Source organism: Melampsora larici-populina (genome assembly GCF_000204055.1).
Source record: "Melampsora larici-populina 98AG31 unplaced genomic scaffold MELLAscaffold_50, whole genome shotgun sequence".
Taxonomy (NCBI): domain Eukaryota; kingdom Fungi; phylum Basidiomycota; class Pucciniomycetes; order Pucciniales; family Melampsoraceae; genus Melampsora; species Melampsora laricis-populina.
The window spans coordinates 41,266-60,433 of record NW_006768814.1 but is presented as its reverse complement, the minus strand read 5'-3'; the positions used below and the strand labels follow the sequence as shown (position 1 = coordinate 60,433).

Genomic DNA, 19,168 nt, shown 5'->3' with positions numbered 1-19,168 from the left:
CTGAAGCTCACTTGAAAGGAATCGATTGTAGTGTGAGCTGCTAAGTATCTATGTATCTTAAGAGTCTAATATTTAATTTAATTTCCATCAACCTCAAAGATGATCACATCACACCAACTCAGTCAACTTTTTCAAAACGATCACATCTTAAATTGGATCAACTAGCCATGTGACCTCACCATTCCCTATTCTTCACTTGTCTCAGCATCTTAAAACTACCTTCACATCAATCGAATCCTATCCTCTAACATTCCTTCAGATCTCATTTACATGTCTCATCCCAGTGATCAGCCCAGCTATCATCGGATGCATCCGATCTGAAATACTCGTCATCAACTCTCAAAGAGACAGGAAAAACGAAATATGATGTTCGATTGATTTAGAGCATTCCAAACGCGTATTCACAAGTGAAACACTCAGTTTTGACATGAAACTGCTCGATGACATCACATGCAATTTCTAGAGCCCATACATATCACCTATTTGGGTTTGAGACGAGATGGATCGATGATCTCGAATACTACCTAACAGCATGGGTTTTTGCGAGCATGCGCTGATGTAGGGCAAGAGTTATTGTTCTTCGTCAATTTCTCATACCTGGAACACAAGATTCCAGAGGTACAATCAGATGACAAGTCTACTGGATCATGGTTCTGGAAAGATGAGAGTCATAAGAGAACAATAAATACAACAAGCTTGGCAAAAGCAAAGCACGCGAAAAGCAGTCGTGCGTCTTGCAAGTCCTATTGTACTCTCAATGGCTTAGAGAGTCGCATGTGGAATAATCCAGCACCGGCCGAAAATGGCAAGGCAAGTGAGGTTGATTTTCAAAAAGTGACGCAGCAGGGGCAATAGAAAGCTATGTCGAATGCTCCTCAGCAGTTTTCCCCATCAGTTCGTGTCAAACAACTTTGTCCGTCCTCATTTCTTTCAACCCAAACCCTCACCATTTCACAGAACGCATACAACATGTCCGATCAATCATCTCAACCAAGCATTCAATCGCTCCCAAAAGAGTTGCTAACTTACGTCATAGAACTCTTGGTCGCCCAAACTGAGGGACCGAGTGACGACGCGGAATGGACATCCACCATCTCCACCCAATTCATTAGCTTGTCAACAATCAAAGAACTTCTCCATTTACGCTATGTTTGCAAAGATTGGTGTGAGACTGTTACACCTGTTTTGCTTCATTCTATCTGTGTGAGATCCCCAACCACGTTGGAATCCATACTTCAAAATTGGAGGAATTTGATGATCGGTCCAAATCTTTCACCAGTCAAGCGACTTGCTTTTGAAAATTTATTTGAACCAAAGGCGTCACGCGGTGAAGACATGTCTGAAATTCTCGATTACCCTACAATCTCAATCCATCAGGCTACACGATTGATCGAATTCCTCGGTCGAAACTTGATGGAGTTGAAATTTGGGGATTCCTATTCGATGGGATTTCCACCAGATATGATCAAAGCCATTGAACAAATCAAAGGTTTGAAAACATTGACTGTTGAATGGCTTCATAGGCAACCGATCGAATTTGATGACGGTTTAGAATCCTTACCCTATCTGCTCAACGCTACTCCAAACCTAGAAGCTTTGGCATTGCGAGTTGGTCATCTGGACGTCTTAACTTTACAACCCCAAGCTTTATCAAATTTGAAATACTTTTTATTTACTCAATTGGGTACCAGCACAGATGCACTTGCTCACATATGCAAGCATATCAAAAACACCGTGAAAGTGATTGAATATGACTCAACTGGTCACGAAGCAGACTTGGAAAGTTTATATGAACCATTGAAAGACACCTTGGAAGGTCTTTTTACAAATCGGACCCCATGTGACCTTCCAGCTCCTATACTTGATTGGAACTTTCCCAAGCTCCGTGTGGTCCGTAGTCTTTATTGGAAGGCAAATCCTGACACACCAACTCCTTTATGGCTTCAATTACCAATCTTCAAGAACGTTCGAACTCTGGTCACAGTCTATGGTTCAGCACAAAAGAATTGGGCAAACATGTTGCGTAGCGTTGGTAAAAGTACTCTTGAAAAACCTCCTAATTTTGAGCATATCATCTTTACTACTGGTCTCCAGCATATGACTACCGTCCCTAGGCATGGTAGACAGTTGGTACAAGCCTTTAAGTCTCATGGGATTCAGTGTCACTTTATGCCTGATCTAACTTATGATGAAATCTTGGTATGTTGAAGTCTGGTTGATACATTTGAGGTACATTGTTGCACCACAATGCTGATTTCATTTGTTTTTTATCTTCATGGACAGGATTGGGATCACAAGCTCAATGGTCCAATGTACTGAGTAAATTCATATATGAAGCTTGGGATTTTTTTAGATGTTTGTGTAAAACAAGAAGATGTAAGATCAAATCTACTTGTATAATTGTTCGGTTTTCTTTTTCAATAGAGTTTATGATTTTATTGTTTCAACCATCCTTTACTTTACTTGAGAGACTGTTGAATTAGATGTCACCGATTTTATTCAAAAATAGTTCAAAGTGATGCAAAATCAAATTTACTTGTGCTATTGGTCAGTTTACTTATTCAAGATTTTATTATTTGGTTATTTTGTTGCTTAATTTAAGAGAATTTTAAATCCAACTCCTTTGAGGTTATTCAAAAATAGCAAAAAGTGATTCAAGAGATCATATTGTTATACAACCTCTTACTGGTACCAGACTTACCACTTTCCTCTTAATAGCTTTGCTATACTTTCATTCATAGCACCATCTCTGATTTATATTGTTTATCTCTATTCAATTTCCAGATCCTATTCTCAAGTCAATTCTTGTATTGCAATAAGACATCAAAAACCATCCACCACCATAAATTTTGATCCCAAAACTCTATGAAGTAACAGCTATACTTTTTTCCAAGCACAAGTTTTTATGGCAGAAGATTGGTCTAAGAAAACCAATTGAGCACAATACTATGTATAAGATGTGGGCCTTCTGGGCTGGGAGTTATAGTCATTGAGTTCCTTATCAAAAGAGGGAGACAAATCAACAACTGAATTAATGGTAAGTAGAATCCACTTTGAGGTTATCTATGGCTTTCTCAAGGTCTTTAGACATCTTTATAAATAATTCCATTTAACACACCGGCAGTTTATAAACTAACCCAAAGTTTGTCTCGAAGTGATGGTTGTTGATTTCATTGTCAAGATACTGAATAGACTTGTGGAATTTAGCTGATGATATGGAATTTCAAGTGCTCAGCAATCATATACCTGTGTTTGCTCCACAGGCTCCGAGGGACGCCGCCAGAGTGAGTTTGTTAAGTTGATAGGATTTTGATCTTTTTGTCAGTAACATTTTGTGAAGATATCCGGAAGGCCCTATGTGCAGTACTCCTTTGTAAGACCAGTGTATTACTTCAAGCATGAACCATATTCTGGTTGCCAACAGCACGAACAAGCGCAGTGAGTGTGAGCTACCTGGGCTGCAAGTCACCTTGTTATATCTTCCTCATAAGATTAAGCTCAAATTCTTTTTATGAACTTGGTTTCTTGGTCTGATACACCTGATCTGCGGCCTCAGTATAGGAAAGTCCAATGAGATCAGAGCTCTTCTTCAAATGCCAACTTGTAAATTCTGCTTGATTAGTTTTCTTTGTCAAAAATATTACTTGCCATTTTCAAATGGTCAATTGGTCTTCTTTTGGAACAATGGTCGACATTGATCTTCTCTTGAACCATGTTTGATTGACTTGTCATTCTGATCATGTTCAAATCGACATCTTTCCTCTTATCTACTTTTGGTGGTTTTATTATGAAGGATTTGAAGTTTACTTTCATAACCAATTGTGAATGCCATCAGAGCTCAGCTAGGATGTGGAAGGTCTGACTTTGGCTGTAAATTCACCCCGCTGAGTCTATTAGCTTTTCTGTGTTTCGAGGGGGGGATCAGAGACCAGTGTCACAAGACAACTCCAAAGGACAACAAGAAGCAGATGAGAAGCAGATGAGAACAGCATCTTGCTCACGGTTTTCTATCACGGTGACAGAACTTGGTCACCACCTGAGGGGTCCTCCTAGTGCCCCCAATTCCGACCTTTTTGGTCCACTTTACCTCCGAATATTTGTCAAAATCTGACCCTTTTGATTAAACATGGCGCCAAAATTTGGTTTCTAAGCAACCTTTTTTGTCAGTAACCTCTGCTGGGGTATCTCAGGGTCGTGCTTGATTCCTTTCTGGCACTTCTACAGACAAACCATATTGCTAAAGTTCACTCTCGACATCATCTACGCTGTACCCCAGCCAGTCAAGCTAACTAGCTCTCAACGATCAATATATCTAAGAAGAGGTCAGCTGTCTTTCTTCCATCATCGATCATTGAGCTGTTGACCTGACTAATCACCTTTCATCGTTAGTTGCTGAAGCGGTAAATCTCGGCTTTATCGAAAACCTCTCGAACTCTCTGTGCTTTTTGCTATTGTGTGATTTTAGTCTGGTGGGTGTATGGATATGTCTTCTTCCTTCCTCGATATTGTCAGATCAACTCGCTGACCCACGTATCTGTTGCGTTGATAGACGCGATGACAGTCTCCACCACGCTGTTCAGCAATACGTATCAGCTGTACAAAAGCTACACCAGCGATGTTTGTCAATGGTTGATGGACGCTGCTGGTTACAACCCTCCCAATGAAGCCCATGACGCCTCTCCCGCCCAGCCCCCTACGCGCGGGACAGGCCGTTTGAAAGGAAAGGCGCGTAAATTGGCTAAAGACACTGTTCCATCCGCGGCTCCAAACAAGAAAGTGTTAGAAACTCCGATTGCGGTAGACCAACTTGTGGAACTAGCTCAAAATATTTCTCAGGACCCCAAGAAGATGTTGAATATTCCCAAGACGATCATCACCAAGCTTCAGAAAACTATCTCCCTTCGCCAGGATTTTCTCGCACTTCATGCAGCCAGACCTTCTCCCAAAAACATCCCGTCTAACCCAGGCGTTCAAGAAGGCAATGCTTCACATGCTTATTTTGTCCGTATCCTCGAACGTGTACTACGTATCCTCACACCGCAGGCCCCGCCGAGCCAAGAGGTTAATCCGAAAATTTCTCCAATCGATCCCTCCGCTACTGAAGTTCCGAAAACTGTGCACAACACAAATAACTTTCACGTCTTAGACGTTGAAGATTTGGAGTACGAGGATGAGACTACCCAGAAACCAACTCTTGCCCCGAAGAACGTAGGGAATGGGGCTAATCCACCTAAACCAGCAATCCAGGCCAAAGCAGTGCTGGCAGACAGGAATGAAAAGGCCGAAGCTTTCTTTGCCACCTTTTGCCTCTTTACTGATATGAACCGACTCCAAGTGCTTGTTCGGGATCACTGGAAGCAATACAAGGCCGGGACAATAGCTCTTGAAACGGTTTCGCTCATGTCCAACATGGCAATTGCGGCTCTTCGACAAACTGAAAAAGATTTCATCAGCACTTTTGGACATCTCCTTCCTTCCCCGCCAACATGCGAAAATATCTCTCTGCACATTTACTTGTATCTTTGTCTGCAAAGAGGAGTGGATCCTACTGTACGATATGACGCCAACGACGTTTATAATCATGAGATGGCCGATGTTGGCGAACTTCTCGGCCTTACGACTCACAGTACACTTGAGTCCATCCGCAACGTTGTTCAACCGAATCAAATTCCCTGGTCAATTCCGGGTGTCTTTGGCGTTTATGATCGCAACGCTGATCGTTCCAAGATGTCACTCCGACAGATCATCGCCCAAGATCGAGTCATCTTGATTGAGCTCTTCTCAGAGTTTTGTATCCTGGAAAACTGTCGAGCGCCCGATCGATTTGAAGATGAATTTACCAAAGGTATCCGCAAACTCTACGATACCAAGAAGAACGCAATCCCCATCTGGCTAGTCTTTGCAACTCAGGTGTTTTTGGACACTAATTCGATTCTCGGTCCAGAAGTCACTCGACCGTTCGAGGAGCTTCAAAAGGCAGCCAAACAGGTAGACACTAATCTTGACCGATTCTTCGCGTCAAGAAAAGGTGTACCCGACTTTGAGTTGTGGCCCAAAAAGCAGACTGATACGCTTCATCGCTTACAAGATCAAGTGGTACAGAAATATATGTTGGCCGATACAATGACTCAAATGAAAATCGTCTGTAAAGGCACTCTTGATCGTCGGACACCTGCTGGCAGGCAACTTTACAATGAAATCGAAACCGGTCCACCCTTCAATCTTCGCAAGCAACATCCTCTGCTGTGTGGGACGGAACTTCTTGCCTTGCGTTCCCTTTCTCAAGATGCGGGAATTAGTGTAGGTTGTACCTGGGGATCTATACTGTACACCACTCATGCATACAATGCTTTTCGACAAGCTGGCGCGCTGGACGTGGAATGGCCTCTCATGGAATGGATCATCTCATATTTCACACCAGAGAGATTGTTTGCTGGATTCAGACCACAGACACTGGAAGAGTGTTTCAAAAGGTACGTCCCGCAGTTTGACTTCTATTGCATTCCTCTCGGTGGGTGTGAACTGACGTTGTCAGGTGTGATCCTTTAGTTTCAGCCTACTCCTTGGTACTTCGCTCTCCAATTTCACCCCTGACGCTCGCCGCTCCAAATCGAACAAGGGCGTGCGTTGGTCATCTAAAGGCCCTCGAAACTGGTCTGCGAACTCAAAGGTTCTTGACATACTCAAGGATTGGCTGTCCGGGACTGATTCCGCAGATGTGGCAGGGCGCATGTTGGCGTGTCTTATGGCGCTCAATGACAAGACAAAGACTTCTTCAAGCGCCAAGGTTGTGCCAGTCGGAACGGTAGGACAAGTCTTGACGGTCAAAGCCATGATCGAGCACGAAATACCATGGCTTCGATGCGACTTCCTCGACCTTCATCTCCGCTGCATGGACGCTTTCCGAGACATGCGTCGTGAGCTTGATGGTCACTTCTCAAAAATGTTGGATCCGTTGTATATCGAGAACGACAATCAGCTTTGTATGATGGTTGGTTATATCCTGATGATCAGCAGTCACAACCGAAAAGTCTTAGAGGAGAAGTACAAGAAGAAGGTACCAGATGAAATCCAGAGCCTTTCAATTGTCACGGGTGCACGAGTGATGAAGGAGTTAATCCTCAAAAGCGTTTAAGGCTAAGCGGTAAAGAACTAACATCCACTTTGTCTCTTTCACATCGGTCCCACATTTCCCACTTTCATTTTGATAGACGCGTGGTGTGTAGCCTTTAGCACTACAATCTGTGAATTATTTGTCTATCTCTCTCATAAAAACCTGTCTTAAATTTGATACTCATAACAAGTTTATATAGTAATATCAAGTCTATATAGTAATAACAAGTTTCCATAGTAATCTACAGTAGTTTTAAAAAACCTTGTCAAAAATTTTTTCTTGAGCTAGGGGCCCAAGCTCGGTGGTCAAGCACTTTTAATTAAAAGTGTGCCAAAGCAAAACACAAAGCAAGACCACAGTAAAAAAAAGTGAGAAGGGTTTGCGCGAGTATCCTACTCGCAAGAGATATCCGAAGCCACAAGGGGCTCAGCTTGATTCCCAAGCCGGATGATCCCCAAACCACCATCAGCACTGCATTCCCCTTCTTTCAGCACCACACACTGATTCAGGCACACTTGTGAGTTCAAATCTGATTCTCAGCCTTCTGATCCAGTCTTTTGACATCTGATTGCTTCAGCCCAATGGAAAACAACGGCAACAAATTCGACTGCGCGGTTGAGTATCACATCTATTGTGATGCGGGGAACGACAAAAAGCACGTCTGGAAGCCTTATAGCAATCAACGATCTTTTACTGTTCGAGTCATCCCCAAAGTGACAACCTTGGAGGCATTCACCACCCTTGTTACTGAAGCTAGCAACACTGATCGACCTGGTGTGGGGACTATGATCCTGGCTGATCGGAAATCTCCCTCACATCCTCTCAACATCAAATGGCTGGGCTCGATTGCTAAGGTTCCTGAATATTTGAAAAGCCTCAATAAGCCTCTTAGTACTGAGTCTACCTTTCAGGATTGGGCTCGAAAGGCTCTCCAATTTTCTGGAAAGCGAGCACTGCTTACCATTAAGATGGAGAAGCCAATTTCTCAGGCTGCTCAATTAGAGTCGGTAAGTGATTGCATATTCTTCAGTTTCTTCACTGCTGTAGCTGACATTTGTTGTGATGTAGACTGAAGTTTTTGAAAGGGCTTCTCGAAAGATATGCACCAGTGACGGACAATCAGTCGAAAGGGTGAGTTCATTGTCTTAAGGTGGCACCTGATGCTATCAATGACTGAGACTTTTGCTTTCTTTCACTACAGGTCCATGGAGATCAAGACGATGTCCATGCACATGATGCCATGGTATCCAGGTTACTCAAGCAAGGCAAACTTGACCCTAGAATTGATTGACAAATCCACATCTATTGGGTCCCCAAAGAGAACTTCAAACAATATGTCTTGCTTACCAGGGTTCACGCAATCAAATGGGCGCGGGCGATAGTAAATCCATTTCACTGTACCTTTGATGACAGACTGCTGACACCTTTTGATTTGCTTTAGCTTGATCCTAATATTCATGGAATATGCCCTCTCAACCCTCCTCGTGATTTGTGGACGGCCGTGACGGCTACCCCACCTCCAAGCCGCACTCCAAAGCACTGTCACGGGTATGTTGACGGTCTTTCCGAGATCAGAAACAAACGACTTCGCCCAGCAGGTTCATTTTTGGAACGTCCAACCGCTAAAATGGAGAAATACATCGAGTTTGTCAAGATCGATGATCCCGAAGTCTTGAAAGCGCTCACTCGCGAGGATATCACCGATTATCACCAATTCAGTGGAGGATCAATAACCAAGGATGATCTTAAAAGTCTCGATCCATGTTTTTGATTGGGGGTTATCAGCAAACTTTTAGATAATGTGAAACATTTTGACATGGTCCTGAAGTCAAGTACCGAATGAAGTCATTGATTCAACTTAAAACTTTTGTATCACAATGAAGTTATTTGTTTTATGCTGAACAGTCTTGCATCTTCTCTACTCATTTTTTTGTATGACAATCGAGTTCTCTTTAGTATTTGAATCGAGTCCATTTGCATGTCAACTATTGCTGCTTATGAAGATTTGTTCATTTTTCTATTTTGGCTCTTTCTCCCAGTTTCTGTATCACAATCAAGATCTTTTGTATTCGCATCAAGACCATTTGTATCTCATTGCTTTGTATTGAAGGTTTGTTTACACAAACAATATACAAAGAGGCTTATATTTGTGCATTAGTCTTTAGACTATCGGACAATGGTACAAAAGAGAAGAAAAAAGTACATAATCGCACCAACGAAGCTTTTGTAACAATCGGTTCATCGGCATTTGAATCGGATGCAGTGATTCGAGACGCACTGAATCCGTGTGACGAACTGGAGTGATGATACAATGACATGTTACTGCTAGTTGAAGCTCCACGATGATGATGAACTTGTTCTTCACTTCGAGTATGGATGTAAGTTTGCCAACTGGGTGGTGGCATACCCCTTGGTTCAAGAGGAGTACCAACCAGTGCGGCTTCCCAAATCTCAGAAGCGTTATGAAGATGACCCTGATGGACAGGAGTAGAGTGAGTTGACGGTGCGATCTTGGCCTCACGAAGTAAAGATCGTCTAAACAATCGATCTTGTAAATCAAAGTAGGTCTTCGAGGCTGTGGTTGTGATAAAGAAGGAAGGGTCTGGCTTCGAGTAAGTTTTGAGTGTTGGCTAAACAATCAAGGCTGTGGTTGTGATATGGAAGGAACGGTCTGACTTTGAAGGCAATTCCATTGATTTCTTCTTTCTCATCGTTGGTTTGATGATGATGATGATTCAATGAGATGGTTTAATTGATCGATTTGATTGATGATTCGCCATTTGATCAATTTGATTTGATAGTGATAGTCAGTTACAAAAGATAAAGAAGTAAGATTGAAAGATTAGTATAAATTGAAAGGATGGATCGATTTGATGATAAGAGTCCTTGAGATCGATCAGATTGATGTGTTTTTGGTGAAATTTGGACTTGGAAACTTTTCAGTATCCAAAATGGTCATCGTAATCCTCCTCCTCCTCGTAATCATAGTCATAATCATCTTCATCCTCATCATCCTCATCCCCATCTTCGTCATCATTCTCATCTTTGTAATCTTCATCTTCATAATCCTCATCTTCATAACCCTCATTGTTATGAAAGTGATAGTACTCCGGTGGTAAATCATAGCCACAACTAAAATATAAACGTGCTAATAATGATGGAGTGACACATTCTTCAGCGTGATCACGTATGACCATGTCTAAATCGTCGACCGAGAGTTCAAGAATTCCGTTTCGTTTGAATCGGGATTTGATTACTGAAAAGACCATCTCAATGGGGTTGAGTTCGGGGCAATAAGGTGGCAGATAAACAAGTCGAACACCTAGAAGCAGCCCATATGAAAGAGACAGAAGTTCAGTTAGGAAGAGATATCACCCATTGAGCACGTACCTCGCTCTTCACAAAGCTCTGCTATGCGACTGCCATGGTGAATTCTAGCGTTATCCATAACAAGGACACTATTGACCGCAGGATAAGGATTCATTGCGGGGAGCTTTTCCAGAAAAAAGACATTAGCAAACAAGACATGTACAATAGAAAAATTGATGACTTACAAGCTGAAACTCGAGGAAAGTTTCAAATCGTTGTCGATTGATGCTACCCTCGCGAACCGTCATCGCCAGCATCCCATTCAACCCAATTGCAGGTAGAAGTGAATACCTCTTGGCATTACTGCGTTTGATCCATCTAGTCACACGTTTCCCCGATGGTGAACGCCCAAATACTCGCATTAGGTCCCTTTCACAGATGGAACTCTCGTCTTTGAAATAATGTCAGTTGAGGTTATGTAAAGAGTGAGAGATGAATTTAAACAACAGACCTGTGAATACCAAGGCTTTGGCAGGGATGTTTTCCATCTTCTCAATGAAGCATGCCCGCTTGTAGAAGTCTTTGCGAACATGTGATGTATGAGCTTTCTTGAGAGTAAGGTGTAGTCGATGGTTGAGCTCGTTATGAATTGTTTCAAGGGATGGAAGTTTGCCTTGCGAATCATAGAGTTGTTCTCGAATCTCGTCCAGAAACAGTTGGGGTTGATCTGCTACCAACAAAGTGATGAACTCTTGATCCTCTTCATTCAGGCTTCTTGGTCGCCCACATTGTGCGTAATCTTTAGGATTGCGAATGACTCGCATGGTTGACTCGTACAGGGCCATCCAGCGTTGGAAAGAGCGATGTGAAATGGTTTCCCCGAGTACATCTCGAACGTGGTCCTCTGTCTGTCCTTCAAGGAGCAATCGAATGGCAATAGTTTTGATTGCCGCGCAGTACTTTTGGTAGACCATGATGGAGGAGATTGTGTTGGTAGAGCAAGGGGAACATGGTGCTGATGGTGGTTTGGATGGTGGTTTGGGGATCATCCGGCTTGGGAATCAAGCTGAGCCCCTTGTGGCTTCGGATATCTCTTGCAAGTAGGATACTCGCGCAATCCCTTCTCACTTTTTTTTACTGTGGTCTTGCTTTGTGTTTTGCTTTGGCACACTTTTAATTAAAAGTGCTTGACCACCGAGCTTGGGCCCCTAGCTCAAGAAAATTTTTTTGACAAGGTTTTTTAAAACTACTGTAAATTGACTGAGTTATTGAGGTTTGAAAAAAAAATCACGGATAAAAAATACTATTTTTGTACTATACATAAGACTTGGATCCTGAATATCTTCAATATTTGTCAATATACATATACATTAAATTTGATAATATTTTCAGCACTATGTTTCTCCACATCTCTGTTCCCTACAGCCTTTGTCTATGGGCAGTATTTTTATATGTAATTGTGGATTATATACAGAAGTTGGATTTTCTGAAGTTCTTTGACCTTGAGGTAAATTGTGATGAAATGTAGGGCCCAAATTGGGCACAAATAGACTCATATGCATGTAAATATTAATTTCCAAAAGTTTCTGCCATCAATTTATTCATATCCTTCCTAGAATCAACAAATCAGGGAAAGATTAGACTGCTCCTATACAATTCACAATTACATATAGAAATATGCCTTTTGAACAAAGGCTGCAGAAATAAAAAATGTAGAAACATGTATTGTGCAGTGGAATACAAAATTTATTTTATATGTATATTCACAAAGATTTAAGATATCCAAGATCCCAGTCTCATATATAGTACAGAAATAGTATTTTTTATCCATGATTTTTTTTTCAAACCTCAATAACTCAGTCAATTTACATGATAAAGTTTAGTAGACTATAGTGCGTGGAGGCAAGAGCTTGGCAATTTGAAATTGAGTAAATACTCGATAAATTGTCAAAATAGCCCCGCGGGGCCAAATTTCAAACCCCTTTAATCAGATGAGTCTGACTTTTCCTTTTATCAATCGATATCGATTCGTCTCTGTTATTCAATTCACCTCAAGCTCAGGTCACCGCAATGGTCTGTTCTAAACGCAAAGCAGCTCAACGTCAACGTCAAAGTCGAAATGCGAACATATCTACCCCTTCTCCTGCTCAAATCACTTATCAAAAACTCAAAAACTGTGATGAAGATGAAAGCATGTATATGAGTGAACATGATAGTGAACACAATACTGATAATGAAGATCACATGGAATGTGATGATTATGAGATGTTGGATAATGAAAATGAACATTTGAACAAATTTGATTTTCTGAACAACAATCGATTTGAATCCAGTTCCAAAGACAACAATGGATCAGAATCTAGTTTTGAGGAGCCCGTCATTGAGATATCAGATCAGATTGATTCTCAGTCTATCAATGAATCGCCTGCACCTGTTCTCAAGACTGATAAACAAATTAATTCAATAAATGAACAGTGGTTCAAATTAAATGAAGCAATTGAGAAAGCTGCATCATTCTATGACCACAACACCAGCTCTGTTCCCATCGCAATGCACCAATTTGATTCTTTGGCTGACCTCCGCGAGTTCAATCATTGTCGAAAAATACTCAACCTTGCCAACAAATGTCTTTCTAGCATGAAGGCTTCAATGGATGTTGCAGCAACATCTTTACTTCGAAGGCGAGCACCTCTAACTGGCTCCGAGACGGGGAAGGGTCATGCTGCTCGCATTCAAAAGCAAGCCTGTTATATTGTGATACATAATCAATTGTCTATATCACAGCGAGGCCTTTCAACACCACACCCTTCAATCTTAGATGACCATAAAGTACTAAAGATGGTAACAGATTGGATATCAACTCAAAAAGTTGGTAAAGTGAGTCTTATCTTTCTCTTCTTACCTTCATTGACTAAAGCATCAACAAAATCTAATTCGCTTTTGTGTGTTAGGTTACACCCAAGATGCTGGCTAAGCACATCAGTAAAGAAATCCTTCCAAAGTTTGAGGAGCATCTAGATACCGGAATCTCAGAAAGTACCTGTAATCACTGGATGCATAGAATGGGTATGGAATTTAAGCCTTATTCGAAATGCCTTTATTATGATGGCCATGAGCGTGCGGATTTTGTTCTTTATTGAAAAGAATATGACAAACGTCTGAACAATTTCATCAAGCGTGAACAAAGCTTTATTGGAAACAGCCTTGATATTCCTGTTTATCCAACACTTACAGGCTCAGATCAAGAGGTTGTTCGGGTTTATCATGACGAGTGCACACTCCATACTGGGGAAGAGCCAAGGATGGGATGGTTTGCAAAGAATGACACCGCACTCAAAAGGAAGAGCGACGGTAAGCTTATTCATCAATCCGATTTTATTGAGAAGAAGCATGGACGCCTTGCTGTACCTCCAGATACAGCCACCAGCCTGCCCTTCAAGGACGCCGCTGTTGTAATCTACCCTGGGGCTAAAGGAGATGAATGGTGGAATTGTCATCAATTAATTAATCAGGTTGTCAATTGTGCAATACCAATGTTTGAATTTCTCAATCCAAACTGTCAAGCTCTATTTATCTTTGACTGCTCCTCTGCTCACAAATCCTTTGCACCTGATGCTCTTCGAGTTCAATCTATGAACCTTGTCCCTGGTGGAGTCAAGGCCAAACTTCGAGATACTTGGATCCCTTTTGACGATCCAAACATAACTCAACACCTTCACGGACTCACTCAAACAATGAACTTTCCAAGTGATCATTCAGAATCAAAACTTGCTGGTAAACCTAAAGGAATTAGACAGGTTCTTGATGAGTGTGGGTTATGGAGTTATCACAACAAACAACGCCAGCTGCGAGGACTTTCAACCATGAACTTGAAATGTGCTGACTGCAAGAAGACTGGTCTTGCTAAAGATAAGATATTTCGAGCAGAGCGCCTTCTCCGGAATCTTGAAGTGATTGATCCAAATCTCGTTACAACTGCAAGCCAACATTTAGAACAACAAATTGACTGCTGTGCATTCAAAGTCCTTTTGAACCAGTCTGACTTTGCTAACGAAAAGCCAAATCTTCAGATGGTCATTGAGAAAGCGGGTCACTTGTGTATGTTCTTACCAAAATTCCACTGCGAATGGAATCCAATTGAGCTTCTTTGGTGCTACACAAAGAGTGGTGAGTCTTTTTTCTTATCTGTATATCTCAAAGTCTTGTACTTGATGGAAAAATTGTTTTATCTTCATCTAGCATATTGGCCATTAAGTGACACCGCTGTTACCCTGCGACAATCAAAAGATCTATGGGAAAAGGTAAGGACCAGCTGTCCTCTTATCACCATACAAAAATTCTTCAACAAGGTCGACCGATTAAGAAAGCAATTGATGTAAGTACAAATGAAACATCAATCTTATCAGCCAGTATTGCTGATTGGAGTCCTTGATTATTCTCCTTCTAGGCAAAGGATTGTGGGAGTTGATCCCTCAGCGCAGGTCTACACATCCCATTGCTGTGTCTTTGATACAGCTGCCATGGATGAAAATCTCTGAACAGCTTGTTTTTTTTCGCATTTTCCATCTCTTTTTGGTATTTCCAGCATTATTCTTGTTTTTTTTGTTTCACACCTCTCCAAACTTGTCACATAAGTACAATTCATACTCTTCATCAGCTTACTACGTCAAAAACAAATGTAATTATGAAAAAAGATAAGAATTCTCTTTTCCAAAGATTGTTTTAATTACCTGATGAAAGCGCTATGAGTAAAGTATAGGTGTACTAAATCCTGCTCTAAGGAATAGTGACTAAACTAGAACAAGATAACACAATATAAAGAATACATCAATCTACTAGCTTAATGATGGGGATGAGTGAAATAAAGCACCTGTCAAAGGTTAGGATAATAAGATAAAGCACACAATGATTGTCAGCCAGGGTATAAGTGACCTAAGTAACCTATCTCCTGGCTAACATAAAAAGACCTGAATACCACATGCAAACACATAAGAACTGCACAAGAGTGCTCATACTCAAGTAAGATTCTTCCTTTCTCATAATATTTCATAATTATTCTTTATTCTTTTCAATTCATACATTGTTTAAGTTCTATACATTCTTTTTTAATCTTAATTAATAATCAGGAGTCATGTGAAAGTGGTACTGAATTAATTAAGGAAGTATGGGTTCCCAGTTCTGATTCTTGATTTGGAGTGATGACCCAACTCGAGTCTCAATACATCTAAAACCTGCCAGATAACAACATAAGGGGATTGTTGTCTGACGTTCTGGGAATATGTATAACCGGATTGGGTGAATGCTCGGGTTGCGGAATCTGAGGCATCATCAGAGGTAAAACCTTGGACAAGGTCTGTCTGAGGTTTTTGTCCGAGGTAATCTTCTGCGCTGGGAATTGCCTCGGATCAAAATCTCGAACAGCTTCTGTCGGAGGTTGGTAATCCGATAATACCTCAGATTTTTCAATCTGAGGTAAATATGTTGGCGGTGTGTGAGCAGAGGGGAATTTTTCAGGATACTGATAGGAGAGGAGATGAATAATGAGAAAGGTCTGAACTGGACTTTAATTCAAGAGGAAGAACAAAACTTCTTGGGTTAATAATAACCAAGATGATTCTCTCTCCACAATGCCTGATTTCATCAGAAACCACACCTCACAGCTGACAATTATCTCTACTGTGTGTAGTCATCTCCTTAGATGGCTTGCTAGCTCCTTTTTCTGCTGACTTGAGCATCTTGAGTTTTGCTTAACATGGACAAGGGGATTCCTCATACCTCATCAAAACCCAAGCATCACATTCCCAAATTGTGTAAAACTTGGATATGAAATGCTGGTAATGTCATAGTTGTTGAGCAAGAAAGGTATTTTTCCAAATTGTAATGGAAACATTTGATGAACCAAAATATAGTCTCCAAGAGAACAAAAAATATGTGTATGTCATAGGCTGATATTAGGAAATATGGACAGCTCAATTCTTGCCTTGGGATTGGATTGATCATGTTGTGAATGCATTGCAATCAGGTCCTGTTAGTAGACCCAATCTTCATGCTGTGTTCATGTTTGGATGATAAGGATATTGCAGTTTGTTTGATGATATTCCTCATTTGTTGGCATGTACAGGTTTTCCTTCAATATTAACAATTGAATTGAGCTTCAAGACACTTACAACACTCAATTTATCACTATTTAGGTGGTGTATTGTCTAAATAAATTCAAGCATCTTACTGTGTATCTCAATTTGGTGACCTCTCTGTTGTGAACAGAGTTTTTTGGGTTGAGGTCTCCAAAGGTGGCACCTGCCTCTTGAAATGTCAGGGGGATGTCTATACTGGGATCCTATATGTATGTGTATGAAATTGTGTTTTTGTTCAGCTTAACAGAGCCCTCTCTGTGTGGCCGCGGCCGCGCCCTTGCAGAGGGGCTTACGACTAATTGTGGAATTTTGGCGTGAACACTACACTCCTTAAGTGTCCTTATGTAGTTTTTTGAAATTTCCCGCTTCCCTCACAAACAAAATTCAGTTGACTCTGCAGACAAAGTTGTTTGGACAAAAATTACACATAATCTTGTAGCCTAGCATCGCGGCCAGTCTGAATGGTGTGGCCAAAAAAGTAGTTTAATGATTCTTACAACACGTCTGTATTGTTGATTTAAAAATTGGGTATGGTGCAAATACACACTGTACACCTCTTTACAGGTAAGACATAGGGCTTGGCAACTTCCTCAAGAACAGCATGATGGAGTGGTTTTTATCTCTTGAATCTGATAACACAAGATACACATGTAGAAAATGATCATGAATCACTTTCCCTGAGGAGTCAGGTCAAGTTTGTTTGTGAGGCAACACATTGTGTGAGGGAAGTGTGAAATTTTGAAAAACTACTTAAGGAGACTTAAGGAGTGTAGTTCTCACACCAAAATTCCACAATTAGTCATAAGCCCCCTGCAAGGCCGCGGCTGCAGCCTTGCCAAGAGGGATTTGCTAAGCTGATGTTTTTGTCATGATTTTGGGATTGTGATGTGCTTGGGTTATATATGACATGGTGGTGGCCACCGCAAATTTGCTAGTACTACTCTATCTGGACCTGTGGTCAGATTTTTTCTACTCAAAGGTAAGCACATTTTTACTCTACTACCAGTTGGCTTTCTTGGAAGACTCTCAATTCTACTGTGGAAATGAGTTGAGATTTATTGACATGACTTTTGGTGCTACTCATTGCACTTCACTTTGTATGATCCCTCAGCAGGCCACGTCTTTTTCTATGGTATTAACTGCATCATTAAGATTACTAGAACCATACTTCAAATCAAAAAAGATGACCAAACTACATCAATCTTTGTAACAGAAAGAGAAGGAAAATTGAGATTGTTAGGATTCTTTAGGTGTTTATCACAAAGGATACCTTCAATTGGCATGATTTTTTCCAAGTTTAAACCAAATCAAAATTACAATGTATGATCATGATTTAGAAGCATTTGAGATTTGTTCAGGAATGGGATTTTGAAACCTATAGGAGTTTATCAAAATTGGACGGCTCAAGTCAAGTTATATTAACCAAAAGATGCCACCGGCAATTTTCCAAAAAAAAAATCCATGAAAACTGTTTGAAAAAAACTCAATCATGGATCATATGGATTGAAGTTCAATGGTGGTACTACAAGTGGTGTTCTTGGATTATTGTCAGCGTTGAGAACTGAAACCCACCAGAGAAAGTTTCAACGGCAAGGACATACAATTTTCAATCTGATTCATTCTCAATGACTCTCTAACAATCATATCCCTATATACATTGTAGTTATCTTGAAATGGAATGTAAATTACACCTATCACGTGGTACACAAGAGTTGGTGAATTGGCTTGATAACAAATCCTAGGCATGAATGTGGAAATCCAAGTTGGAGATGATCCCTTTCAAGAACAGGTTTGTATTGAATATCACATAAGTGAATTTTACACATGGCTGCTTTACGCATTGTGGGAGCATTAAGGTTTTGATTTGATACTTGAGTTGTGAGGGTAGGGGACTTATTTGAGGACTCTATGCTCACTAAGTGGGTCAGGTGGGGTAGTATTTTATGTATAATGTTTATATTTCAATTATAATGTAATTACAATAAAAATAAGACTAGAATGAAAAGAGGAAAGAGGAAAGACTGGCCTGTTTGGATAAATCCAGACAGACTACAGTTAAGTGACTCCTAAGAAGGAGGTTTATAATTATAATAATTAAATGGTATAATTAATGAAGGATGGATCCAAAAGTCCGTCCTTTAATCTTTTGAGTAACAGATTAAAGAGTGATATAAAGGTCACTACACTGGTTGTTCTTAAAGTCACCAACTTATGGTTGTTCTTAAGGTCACCAGCCTGAAAGTAATTGTACGTAGGTCACTAGCCTTGGGTTGTTGGAAGGTCACCAACCTAAAAGAGTTCCTACTTGGGGGAAGTAGAGGATCCAGAAAGGGTGAAGGTATTACTTACTTTTAATCAAGAAACTGATTAAAGTAATGAAGATATCACTAGTCTTATTTTTATAAGACTCTTGATTTGTACTTCAGTGGAACTTTAATGGTTCTTAAAAGTAGTGTGTAATAATTGCTTGGGGGAAAACTCTGAAGGCTGAGAGAGAAGAGTTTTATATACTCTTCTCTCCAAACCTAACTGTGGTGATATTTGCTTATATCACTACAGTGGTTTAGGGTTTAATTAGTACTATTAGTTATGATTATTATTACTACCTAAT

The 19,168-nt window shown here is 40.6% G+C and overlaps 2 protein-coding genes across 2 annotated transcripts; both read left to right on the top strand.

Moving 5' to 3' along the window:
- Window positions 1-861: 861 nt before the first annotated feature.
- On the top strand, window positions 862-2,114 carry MELLADRAFT_67125 (uncharacterized protein; the record flags this gene model as incomplete). The annotated part of the gene is made up of 2 exons (XM_007415411.1): window positions 862-2,032; window positions 2,095-2,114. The coding sequence occupies 2 exons, from the start codon at window positions 862-864 to the stop codon at window positions 2,112-2,114; spliced, it is 1,191 nt and encodes a 396-aa protein (XP_007415473.1).
- A 2,440-nt stretch (window positions 2,115-4,554) lies between these two features.
- Window positions 4,555-7,135, top strand: MELLADRAFT_67124 (uncharacterized protein; the record flags this gene model as incomplete). The annotated part of the gene is made up of 2 exons (XM_007415412.1): window positions 4,555-6,473; window positions 6,556-7,135. 2 exons carry the CDS (start codon window positions 4,555-4,557, stop codon window positions 7,133-7,135), a joined length of 2,499 nt encoding a protein of 832 aa, XP_007415474.1.
- Window positions 7,136-19,168: the final 12,033 nt, after the last annotated feature.